Here is a 13,373-nt window from a genome sequence, read left to right as displayed (position 1 = left end):
CCCTGGCTTAGCACTCGCACCTGCACCTGCTCCTGTGAACCTTATAATTTGGTGCGTATTCGTCCAAGGGATGAGGGGAAGACAGCATTCCGATGCCGGTATGGACACTTTGAATATCTCGTGATGCCCTTCGGGCTTTGTAACGCCCCTGAAACGTTTCAACACCTTGCTAATGACATTTTCAGAGATGTGTTGGACCAGTTTGTGGTGATCTATTTGGACGATATTCTAATCTTTTCTGACTCTCTACAGGAACATGAAGAACATGTCAAAGCGGTTTTAAGACGTCTGAAAGAGAACCATCTGTATATCAAGCTGGAGAAATGCGAGTTCCATCGTTCTGAGATACAGTTCTTAGGTTATATCATCTCTCTCCAGGGGCTGAGCATGGAATCTGGCAAGATTCAGGCCATCCTTGACTGGCCGGTACCCAAGAACATTAAGGAGGTCCAACGTTTTATTGGTTTTGCAAATTTCTACAGATGCTTCATTCGAAATTTTTTTGATATTGTCTGTCCCATTACTTCCTTGACAAAGAAGGAAAAGCCCTTTAAGTGGTCATCACAGGCTCAAGAAGCTTTTGATCGGCTTAAGATCTGTTTCACCTCAGCACCGCTGTTGATACACCCAGATCCAACACTTTCTTTCATTGTGGAGGTGGAAGCTTCTGATAATGCCTTGGGGGCTATTCTCTCCCAAAGAACTGGAGAGAAGGGTCTGCTACATCCTTGTGCTTTCTTTTCCCATAGACTAACCTCAGCAGAGAAGAATTACGATGTGGGAGACAAGGAATTGCTGGCTATTATTGCGGCTTTAAAGGAATGGAGGCATAATCTGCAAGGAGCTGCACAACAGATCGTAGTGCTTACTGACCATCGCAATTTAGAGTTCCTCAGATCCGCTAGATTTCTTTCTTCTCGTCAGGCTCGTTGGAATTCATTTTTAAATCAATTTAACTTTGTTATCTCGTACCGTTCAGGGTCTCGTAATGGGAAGGCTGATGCTTTATCCCGAATCCATGCTGCGGATTCTGTACCTGGAGCCCCGTTCAAGACCATTCTATCTGATGCCAATTTCATCGGAGTTATCTACAATCAGGACTTGTGGAAGACGTGCAGGGAGGCTTATGACGGTGATGTATTTCTGGCCAACCCACCTGTTGATATTAATCTTGTCTTTAAGGGTGGCATGTGGTTCAGAGATTGACGTATCTACGTCCCTGAGGTCGACCGTCTGCAGATCCTCAAGTTGGTACATGACTCCAAGTTGGCTTGTCACAGGGGGGTACAGAAGACACAAGAGTTCCTAAGCCGATTTTTCTGGTGGCCAACTTGCCTGAAGGTTACTAAGGACTATGTTCTCTCTTGCGAGGTATGTGCTCGTTACAAGACTCCTCGAGTGGCACCTACGGGTCTCCTGCAACCATTACCTATTCCGTCCTGCCCTTGGGGGTCTATATCAATGGACTTTATTGTGGAGCTGCCTACATCGGGGGGCATGAATACGATCTTGGTAGTAGTTGATCGCCTGACTAAAGCCGCTTATTTTGTTCCATGCACCGGCCTCAACTCAGCTAAGGATACAGTGAACTTGGCTATTCAGAATGTCTTCCGGCTGCATGGGGTCCTGGATGAGATCATCTCTGACCGTGGCGTACAGTTCACTTCAAGATTCTGGAAGGGGTTTTGCTCTGCACTCAATATTAATGTCTGTCTCTCTTCCGCTTACCATCCCCAGACAAATGGTCAGACTGAGCGTACCAACCAGACGTTGGAACAATATCTAAGATGCTAGGTTAGCCATCTCCAAGATGATTGGTTGGAATTACTGCCGTTAGCCGAATTTTTATACAACAATTCTCAGAGCGTCTCTACTAAGTTCACTCCTTTCTTTGCCAATCTGGGTTATCATCCATGTATCTTACCTAGGTCTCCGATTAATTCTCCGGTTCCAGCATTTGAGGAAAGGCTGACTGAGATGAGGCAAAATCTGGAGGTTCTGAAGGAATCCCTGACCACGGCTCAAGAACGTTATGAGAGATTGGCTGATAGATTCCGTAAACCTGCAACCATATTCAAGGTAGGAGATTCCGTGTGGTTATCAACGAAGAATCTGAAGTTAAACATTCCTTCACAAAAACTTGGACAGAAATTCATTGGCCCTCTCAAGATCAACGGTATTGTGAGCTCTGTGGCCTGCCGTCTGAAGCTGCCTAGGACTATGAAGGTACAACCAGTTTTTCATGTATCTTTACTAAAGCCTGTATCTCCTAATACCTTCCAGGGACGTGTTGTGCCACCTCCGCAGCCTGCGGTGATTGATGGGCAAGAACAATTTGTGGTGGAGGAAATTATTGATTCCAGGATTCGCAGGAATCGGCTCCAATATCTTATAAGATGGCATGGATATCCCCCTGAGTTTCTCACTGCACATGTTTGAATCACCGTGTGATAATATAGACTTTACCACTTATAAAACTGTGTCCTGTAGTTGTCTTGTTCCATGCAGAGTCTCCTGAGTTATCCCTTATAAGCATTACAGGGACACATCTGGCACTGCAAGATCTGAGTCCCTTGTGGTGTATTGTGTTACTGACTGTGGTCCCAGCTCAATGCAGGTCATTCACTAAGTCCCCAAGTGTGGTTCTGGGATTTTTGTTCACCGTTCTTGTGATCATTTTGACCCCACGGGGTGAGATCTTGCGTGGAGCCCCAGATCGAAAGAGATTATCAGTGGTCTTGTATGTCTTCCATTTTCTTATTATTGCTCCCACAGTTGATTTCATCACACCAAGCTGTTTGCCTATTGCAGATTCAGTCTTCCCAGTCTGGTGCAGGGCTACCATTTTGTTTCTGTGTCCTTCGAAATCTCTTTGGTCTTCACCATAATGGAGTTTTGAGTGTGACTGTTTGAGGTTGTGGACAGGTGTCTTATACTGATAACATGTTCAAACATGTTCCATTACTACAGGTAATGAGTGGAGGACAGAGGAGCCTCTTAAAGAAGAAGTTTCAGGTCTGTGACAGCCAGAAATCTTGAATGTTTTTAGGTGACCAAATACTTATTTTCCACCATATTTTGCAAAATAAATCTTGCCAAATCAGACAAGGTGATTTTCTGGATTTGTTTTCTCATTTTGACTCTCATAGTTGTGGTCTACCTATGATGTCAATTACAGGCCTCTATCTTTTTGTATGTGGGAGAATTTGCACAATTGGTCGCCGACCAAATACTTTTTTTCCCCCACTGTAGGTTTGTAATTAGCAGGGGAGATGATGAAAAGGACAATTTAGACTGCTTCAAATATTGGGTAGGCAGGTTAAAGGGGTTGATGGCCTGTCCTTAGTACAGCTCATCCTTATCAGACTGGATTAGCACCTCATTCATAACGGAAGTCACTATGCTATACAATGGACCCTCCATGGTTGCCCCTTTGGTTTTCACAGTTTTTATGGTAAGAACATTGCTGCCTTCAGGCTTGCATAGTGAGAAATACTCATATTCTTCTTCTTTTAGCATTTATTAACCAGCACACAGACTGTACATGCTATACTGATTGCGATATTATTTAACGAGTAGCAAAAACCTATTTTACGTGTGCAGTATTCTATTAACCGTATTAACCTACTGACCGCACACAAATCCAATAATGTGATGTGCACTTGTTATTTCCCTACTGCAGCACATAATATAACTGGAAGCTAAAAGTACATTATAGAAACTACAATTAGATACAGTCAATTAGTCTGCACATTACACCGTGAAAATAAACAGAAAACAATTTCCAACTGTACGGATGAAGGAAGACGATCAAAAGAAGCCGACCATCACAGCACATTTCATAACTACAGCGCAAAAGCCGGTTTATACTAAGCAGAATATATTTCATGCAGAAATTGCCTCAACGATACTACTGGCCATGCTTAAAGAAAATACAGAAGTGCCAAAAAGCCGAGACGTCTCCAGGGGATCTGAATTGCCCTGCCGTTATCAGCCCTTTCTCCTTTGAAGTTACTTGGAAGGATGATTAGGAAGTGCTTACCTGGTTTCAGCAGTCAGCGTGAGTACATTATTTATGTAGTCTCTCATCCAAGCGGAAACTCCCAAAACACATATCGACATCAGCTAAAGCAAACAGAGAAGACGTTATTAGCATGTATAGTGGCGCACAAAGGCAATCTGTTGCATGCAGCCATGCTCTATCCTCGGGGGTACGTCCCTATGGTGGAAGCCAACACTTGTCAATTCCGACACCTATTTTGTTTCATTGTCTACTCAATCACTGATAAATAATGCAAAAAAAAATTCTAGTGGAGAAAAGAGCAGGGACTAAATGAAATAAAATGATCAGCATATTGGAAAATAACTAATTACAGATATTTACCGGTAACTAAAATATGATTATAGCACCTTTGCATCTAAAATAAAATCAAGTTACAAAGTGATTTCTTGAGCCATCTGGTCACAATATTTTCCAATTGTGTATTAGGTAATGAACAGGTAATGTTCTTACAAGTTGAACAGATGTGCCATGAATGTACGCAGCTTCATAGATCTTGGAGATCTGTGCTCATCAGGTACGGCACTCGGGATTAGATTAGGGTAAGGGTTAGCCTTCCAGTGAATTCTTATTTTCTTCAAAGAACAGAGGACTACTTATTTGTGTATGTAACAGAGAATGGAACAGAACAGAACACACATTGATGCCATTCGTTGCACAGTCTATTACAATCAGGGAGAAATTAGGGGTGTTTTTTTTACATTTAGGAACATAAGAACACACAGGAAGCCTTCTAATTTCAGAGAGTTGTCACTTAAATCATTACCGGTATAAAAACATTGTTTTGAGCACAGATACTAAAGAGAAATGAATGCAAATGTCCAGTTAGGTGCTCAAAAAAGATATGTAAGCCAGTATCTATAGGTAATTCTCACCAAAGTTTTGGTTTTATCAGACCTTGCTTCTTAAAGGGATTATTCCCTTTTAATTACAGTTTCGCCCCAGCTGCAGTTTGCTTTTAAAAAAACTAATGATAATGTACTCACCTTTCCCGGGCCCACCGAGGTGACAGCGTGTCTCTGATGCTTACAGTGTCTGTCCTTGGCTGATGTCACCTTGACAGTACGTCAGCCAAGCAGTGAGCTCAGCGGCTTTGCCAGTATAGAGGGAACACTTCGCTGAGAGCCGCTCCTGGGAAATGTGAAATCATGAAGCAGGTTTTGGGTTTTTTTTTTACAACAAACTGCAGCAAAATGGTAGAAGCGTAATTAAAATGGAACAAACCCTTTAACGGCTTTTTAGCCAAGTTCCATTCAGGGCAAAGTTGTGATCTATGACTATGGCTTACTTACAGTGCATATAAGGAGAGTAGGGTAGTCTGTGAAGCAATATGCCTCATCATTCGTTCAGATTACTCTCCGTCTCATACAGTAGTTCAAACTACTAACAACCTACACATTAATAATGCCATAGAGGCAATTTAATAAAGAAAATGTAGTAAAGTTTCCAGGTAGTTGCATAAGGCAGGGTTCACATTGCATTGGTGCAGTCCGTTCAACGCATGCGTTAAACGGACTGCACCAATGCTAGTGCCTTTTAACCCCTTCATGACCCAGCCTATTTTGGCCTTAATGACCTTGCCGTTTTTTGCAATTTTGACCAGTGTCCCTTTATGAGGTAATAACTCGGGAACGCTTCAACGGATCGTAGCGATTCTGAGACTGTTTTTTCGTGACATATTGGGCTTCATGATAGTGGTAAATTTAGGTAGATAATTTCTGCGTTTATTTGTGAAAAAAATGGAAATTTGGCGAAAATTTTGAAAATTTTGCAATTTTCACATTTTGAATTTTTATTCTGTTAAACCAGAGAGTTATGTGACACAAAATAGTTAATAAATAACATTTCCCAGATGTCTACTTTACATCAGCACAATTTTGGAAACAACATTTTTTTTTGCTAGGAAGTTATAAGGGTTAAAATTTGACCAGTGATTTCTCATTTTTACAACAAAATTTACAAAACCATTTTTCTTAGGGACCACCTCACATTTGAAGTCAATTTGAGGGTTCTATATGGCTGAAAATACCCAAAAGTGACACCATTCTAAAAACTGCACCCCTCAAGGTGCTCAAAACCACATTCAAGAAGTTTATTAACCCTTCAGGTGTTTCACAGCAGCAGAAGCAACATGGAAGGAAAAAATGAACATTTAACTTTTTAGTCACAAAAATGATCTTTTAGCAACAATTTTTTTTCCCAAGGGTAAAAGGAGAAACCAGACCACAAAAGTTGTTGTCCAATTTGTTCTGAGTACGCTGATACCTCATATGTGGGGGTAAACCACTGTTTGGGCGCACGGCAGAATTCGGAAGGGAAGGAGCGCCATTTGACTTTTTGAATGAAAAATTGGCTCCAATCTTTAGCAGACACCATGTCGCGTTTGGAGAGCCCCCGTGTGCCTAAACATTGGAGCTCCCCAACAAGTGACCCCATTTTGGAAACTAGACGCCCCAAGGAACTTATCTAGATGCATAGTGAGCACTTTAAACCCCCAGGTGCTTCACAAATTGATCCGTAAAAATGAAAAAGTACTTTTTTTTCACAAAAAAATTCTTTTAGCCTCAATTTTTTAATTTTCACATGGGCAACAGGATAAAATGGATCCTAAAATTTGTTGGGCAATTTCTCCTGAGTACACTGATACCTCACATGTGGGGGTAAACCACTGTTTGGGCACATGGTAAGTCTCGGAAGGGAAGGAGCGCCATTTGACTTTTTGAATGAAAAATTATCTCCATCGTTAGCGGACACCATGTCGCGTTTGGAGAGCCCCTGTGTGCCTAAACATTGGAGCTCCCCCACAAGTGACCCCATTTTGGAAACTAGACCCCCCAAGGAACTTATCTAGATGCATAGTGAGCACTTTAAACCAACAAGTGCTTCACAGAAGTTTATAACGCAGAGCCGTGAAAATAAAAAATAATTTTTCTTTCCTCAAAAATGATTTTTAGCCCAGAATTTTTTATTTTCCCAAGGGTAACAGGAGAAATTGGACCCTAAATGTTGTTGTCCAGTTTGTCCTGAGTACGATGATACCCCATATGTGGGGGTAAACCACTGTTTGGGTGCACGGCAGGGCTTGGAAGGGAAGGCACGCCATTTGGCTTTTTGAATGGAAAATTAGCTCCAACCATTAGCGGACACCATGTCGCGTTTGGAGAGCCCCTGTGTGCCTAAACATTGGAGCTTCCCCATAAGTGACCCCATTTTGGAAACTAGACCTCCCAAGGAACTAATCTAGATGTGTGGTGAGCACTTTGAACCCCCAAGTGCTTCACAGAAGTTTATAACGCAGAGCCATGAAAATAAAAAATAATTTTTCTTTTATCAAAATTTTTTTTTTAGCCCTGAATTTTTTATTTTCCCAAGGGTAACAGGGGAAATTTGACCCCAATAGTTGTTGTCCAGTTTCTCCTGAGTACGCTGATACCCCATATGTGGGGGTAAACCACTGTTTGGGCACACGTCGGGGTTCGGAAGGGAAGTAGTGACGTTTTGAAATGCAGACTTTGATGGAATGCTCTGCGGGCGTCACGTTGTGTTTGCAGAGCCCCTGATGTGCCTAAACAGTAGAAACCCCCCACAAGTGACCCCATTTTGGAAACTAGACCCCCAAATGAACTTATCTAGATGTGTGGTGAGCACTTTGAACCCCTAAGTGCTTCACAGAAGTTTATAACGCAGAGCCGTGAAAATAATAAATACGTTTTCTTTCCTCAAAAAAAAAATTTTTAGCCCTGATTTTTTTATTTTCCCAAGGGTAACAGGAGAAATTTGACCCCAAGAGTTGTTGTCCAGTTTCTCCTGAGTACGGTGATACCCCATATGTGGGGGTAAACGACTGTTTGGGCACATGCCGGAGCTCAGAAGTGAAGTAGTGACGTTTTGAAATGCAGACTTTGATGGAATGCTCTGCGGGCATCACGTTGCGTTTGCAGAGCCCCTGATGTGCCTAAACAGTAGAAACTCCCCACAAGTGACCCCATTTTGGAAACTAAACCCCCAAGGGAACTTATCTAGATGTGTGGTGAGCACTTTGAACCCCCAAGTGCTTCACAGAAGTTTATAGCGCAGAGCCGTGAAAATAAAAAATCATTTTTCTTTCCTCAAAAATAATTTTTTAGCCCGCAATTTTTTATTTTCCCAAGGGTTACAGGAGAAATTGGACCCCAAAAGTTGTTGATCAGTTTCTCCTGAGTACGCTGGTACCCCATATGTGGGGGTAAAGCACTGTTTGGGCACACGTCGGGGCTCGGAAGGGAGAGAGCACCATTTTACTTTTTCAACGCAAGATTGGCTGGAATCAATGATGGCGCCGTGTCGCGTTTGGAGACCCCCTGATGTGCCTAAAAAGTGGAAACCCCTCAATTCTAACTCCAACACTAACCCCAACACACCCCTAACTCTAATCCCAACCCTAACCACAACCCTAACCACAACACACCCCTAACCCTAGTCTTACCCCTAATTCCAACCCTAAGGCTATGTGCTCACGTTGCGGATTTGTGTGGATTTTTCCGCAGTTTTTGAAAAATCTGCAGGTAAAACGCACTGCGCTTTACCTGCAGATTTACCGCGGATTTCCAGTGTTTTTTGTGTGGATTTCACTTGCGGATTCCTATTATGGAGCAGGTGTAAAACGCTGCGGAATTGCACAAAGAATTGACATGCTGCGGAAAATACAACGCAGCATTTCCGCGCTGTATTTTCCGCACCATGGGCACAGCGGATTTGGTTTTCCATAGGTTTACGTGGTACTGTAAACGTGATGGAAAACTGATACGAATCCGCAGCGACCAATCCGCTGCGGATCCGCAGCCAAATCCGCACCGTGTGCACATAGCCTAATTCTAACCCTAATTCCAACCCTAACCCTAATTCTAACCCTAATTCTAACCCTAATTCTAACCCTAGCCCTAAGTGCAACCCTAGCCCTAAGTGCAACCCTAGCCCTAAGTGCAACCCTAGCCCTAAGTGCAACCCTAAGTGCAACCCTAAGTGCAACCCTAAGTGCAACCCTAGCCCTAAGTGCAACCCTAAGTGCAACCCTAGGTGCAACCCTAGCCCTAAGTGCAACCCTAAGTGCAACCCTAAGTGCAACCTTAAGTGCAACCCTAGCCCTAAGTGCAACCCTAAGTGCAACCCTAAGTGCAACCCTAGCCCTAAGTGCAACCCTAAGTGCAACCCTAAGTGCAACCCTAGCCCTAAGTGCAACCCTAAGTGCAACCCTAAGTGCAACCCTAGCCCTAAGTGCAACCCTAAGTGCAACCCTAAGTGCAACCCTAAGTGCAACCCTAGCCCTAAGTGCAACCCTAAGTGCAACCCTAAGTGCAACCCTAGCCCTAACTGCAACCCTAAGTGCAACCCTAAGTGCAACCCTACCCCTAACCCTACCCCTAACCCTAATGGAAAAACAAAAATAATTATATTTTCTGTATTTTATTATTGTCCCTACCTATGGGGGTGATAAAGGGGGTGATTTATTTACTATTTTTTTTATTTTGATCGCTGTGATAGAACGTATCACAGCGACCAAAATGTGCAGGAACGAATCTGCCAGGCGGCAGATTCGGCGGGCGCACTGCGCATGCGCCCGCCATTTTCCAAGATGGCGGCGCCCATGAAGCAGACGGCTGGACACCGGGAGGGACATCGGAGCTAGGTAAGTATGAAGGGGTGGGACCGGAACACGGGGGGGGGGGGATCGGAGGACCTGGGGAGCGGACAGGAGGACCGGGGGAGCCGACAGGAGGGAGGAGGGGAGCGGAACGGAGATCGGGGCAAAAAGGATGACTGGGGAGGCGATCGGTGGGGTGGGGTGGGGGCAGATCGGGGTCTCCAGCCATGGCAGATGCTATTGCAGCATCAGCCATGGCTGGATTGTAATATTTCACCATTTTCATAGGTGAAATATTACAAATCGCTCTGATTGGCAGTTTCACTTTCAACAGCCAATCAGAGCGATCGTAGCCACGGGGGGGTGAAGCCACCCCCCCGGGCTGAAGTACCACTCCCCCTGTCTCTGCAGATCGGGTAAAATGGGAGTTAACCCCTTCACCCGATCTGCAGGGACGCGATCATTCTGTGACACAGCATATGCGTCACAGGTCGGATTGGCACCGACTTTCATGACGCATACGCTGTGTCACAGGTCGGGAAGGGGTTAAAGATCGCGCTATGCGATCGTGATGGCAGAGATGCACCACCTACGCTGACAAACCCGGAAATGCTGCAGACCGCATCCTAGGGTCGGTCACAGAATGATGGCACATCGCTAACGCATGCCGCTTATGACATGCGTTAGCGGTGCGCTACATAATGGCAGTCAATGAGTGCGTTGATGAAGCATCCGCTACATAGCGTTAGTGCCGCTGTGTAACGGATGCCATCAGCGCATAGCCATTGACGCAATGTGAACCCTGCCTTATTGGGTCCAAAATACATTGGAAGTAAAAAAAACACATAGAGAGGAACTTCATGACAGGATGAAACCTCACCACCTACTAGAATATTGGCAACATGAGCTATAAGCTGCTGCAGCCACTGGGCCTCTTTTTTCTTAGGATGGTAACTTTGTCTTAGCTTAAGACTATAATATTCAGTACAGTCTTTCCATAATTTTTGGGTGAAGCATTTTATCAATATGTATTGACATTATATGACAAAGTGACATTTCAAGCCTCTTAGGAGCTTAAATAAGTTGTCGAGGACTATGATATAGATGACTTGCCCTTTGCAATGGTCGTCAACATCAGATTGTAATGACCAGAGGTCCGAATAAGATCCAGTGAGTCACAAACCAAGACTAAGGCAGAAATCTCCAACAGTTGTTTACTCAAAGGCAAAATAACTAAGGTAGTATGGAGAATATCAAGGCAGATGCACCCCAAAGATACACCAATTCAGCATCAGCTGAAATCACTGTGCCACTCCAAGGTCTCCTGAGAAGTGTATGCTCCAACAGACTAATAATCAATTTACCTAACAGAACAACTCAATACAAGAACAAGTGTAAATTGATTGTAATGCAATCAAGGGAGCCCCTGGAATGGCACACTGAGTATAACTTATACACATCTAATATTAACGATTAAACACTCTGAACAGGGATACCCGGGTATCTATGACTATGGTACCGTATCCTGAGATAGATCTCGTCTCAGGCAGGAATCTGCACAGGCTGCAGCCAGTCCATATCTTCAGCGCCAATAAATTACAGCAAGCTCCTATGTCTTGTCGGCCGATGCCGAGCCCAAACGCCGGGGACTTAGTTTGGTGGTCTCACGATGTTGTCTCTGCTTCTGTAGCTCCTAGAAATGCTCCACAACAACCCGTCCGTCTCTATATCAGCAGTCTGTCCAAACTTGTTTCTCCACTCAATGCACCGAGACTCCACAGACTCTCAAATACGTACTGGGTTTTCAGTAAAGTCTCAGTCTTCCAAAATAAAAGGTTAGCTCTTCTCCAGAAAACGTTAGCAACAAAAAGTCTCTCACAGAGTTAGATAAAAGGTTAGCTCTTCTCCAGAAAACGTTAGCAACAAAAGTCTCTCACAGAGTTAATTCCTCTCAACAGCTTTTTCTCCAACACACTCGCAGTAAATCCACACAGTCTCTTTCTATATCACTGCAGCTGCTTCTTCTCTTCCCGCCTTTTCTTCTTTTTTCTCACTTCCTTATCTGACACTTTACACACTGGACACCAGACCCCACCCACCAGCACACATTGTCTCCGGGAGTCTGGCAGTGTCTGTCCCTTGCTGCAGCAGGCAAAAACCACAGGGTCCTAGTGCTCTCTCAGTGGGACTACAGTTCACCCTCTTACATGCCACCCCACTAGAGGTTGGCGTCCTCGACACACCTTTCCACTCAAATTCATCCTGAGCATATCGCTGAGGCGGTATTCCTGCCGTAGATCGTGTAGTTCTCCTGAGTCCTACATCAGCAGGTGCAACCCTAGAGGGAGCTAAAGTCTCTTCCGTGGTCGTGTTAGTGGACGCAAGTGGAGTTGTCTCCTCCTGCGGCTCGTCAGGACCCAGCAGTTGGCCTGATGCGCTCTCCTCAACAGCATCCTCCACATTCCCAACATTCTCATCACACAAGGCCAGATTGGTCACAGGGGGCAAATAAGCAGGCGCAGGAGTAAGCACACCATCAAATTCAAGATCATTCAGAGTTCCCGCCCCTTGGGACATGGCCTCTGGCTCTAGGGGGATAAACGCCGAATCTTCAAACCAGCACAGTTGTAGCATGTTACGGTGTAAATTACGGGTTGGCCCCCCTGTCCCCACCGGTTCGACCTCGTACACTGGAATCTCAGGATTCACCTGTTTTTTTATCAGATACGGTATCGCCTCCCATCGGTCACTCAGCTTTCCTGACCGTCGTTTTGTCCTCACCAACACTCTGTCTCCAGGAGAGAACAATTCTGTTTGTACGGGTCGCGTGTCCCTATGAACCACCTGGCGAAGGCGGTCGCCCACCACCTGATGCACCACCCTAAACCGCCGCCGATGCTCTCGTACCCACTCGGATGCAGTCTGAAGGGGGACGGAGGAGGGATCTGGCATGTTCAAATCCTCAATGTCTCGGCCAGGTCTACCAAACATCAACATGTGTGGCGAATAACCAGTAGTACTGTGCACCCTGTTATTGTAAGCCCACATCAATTCGGGGAGATACTCAGGCCAGCGTGTCTGTTGCTGACTCTCTAAGGACCTCAACATTTGCAACAAGGTCCGATTAAAACGCTCACACGCCCCGTTACCCTGAGGGTGGTAAGGCATTGTTCTCGACTGCTCGATACCATAGAGCTGGTGCAACTCCTTCATCAGCATCCCCTGAAAGCAGGCCCCTTGATCTGAATGTACTCTCTGCGGACACCCGAACACTTGGAAGAAATGTCGGCACACGGCCTCAGCCGCCGACTTGGCCCTCTGATCTCTTGTCGGCACCACTACAGCATACTTGGTAAAGTGATCTGTCATCACCAGGCAATAGGAGTACCCTGACGTAGAGTACCCTATCAACACGTAGTCAATCATGAGTAGCTCCAGCGGAGCTGAAGTCTTAATAGACTGTGTGGGAGCCCGCTGCTCAGGGCTTTTGTTGAGCCCACAAATTCGGCACTGCCGACACGCGTCGGCCACCATCCCTCCCAACTCAGGGCAGTAGACGACTCGCTGCAACCACTGAAGTGTCTTTTCACTTCCAAAATGGGCACCCTTCTCATGCGCCTCACGAGCGACCACTGGACCCATCCCCACAGGAATTATCAGTTGGTACCGATGCTGCAGCTCCAATGGCAGGTA

The 13,373-nt window shown here is 45.1% G+C and overlaps 1 protein-coding gene and 1 long non-coding RNA gene across 5 annotated transcripts in view; one reads left to right on the top strand and one right to left on the bottom strand.

Annotated features, from left to right (window-relative positions):
- The window catches only part of TSPAN12 (tetraspanin 12), a 435,306-nt gene that overhangs the window by 305,586 nt on the left and 116,347 nt on the right, over positions 1-13,373 (bottom strand). For all 4 annotated transcript variants that reach the window (XM_077264986.1, XM_077264987.1, XM_077264985.1 and 1 more), the window contains one exon: positions 4,043-4,125. In XM_077264986.1, the coding sequence (XP_077121101.1) occupies positions 4,043-4,125 (83 nt within the window). The remainder of the gene's footprint in view (positions 1-4,042; positions 4,126-13,373) is intronic.
- Positions 1-13,373, top strand: part of LOC143776063 (uncharacterized) — a 190,677-nt gene that overhangs the window by 151,151 nt on the left and 26,153 nt on the right. The gene's annotated exons all lie outside the window — the stretch shown is intronic.

This window comes from Ranitomeya variabilis, chromosome 5 (genome assembly GCF_051348905.1).
Source record: "Ranitomeya variabilis isolate aRanVar5 chromosome 5, aRanVar5.hap1, whole genome shotgun sequence".
In the NCBI taxonomy this organism is placed as follows: domain Eukaryota; kingdom Metazoa; phylum Chordata; class Amphibia; order Anura; family Dendrobatidae; genus Ranitomeya; species Ranitomeya variabilis.
The sequence above is the reverse complement of the archived record's forward strand: the minus strand, read 5'-3'. Positions and strand labels throughout refer to the sequence as shown.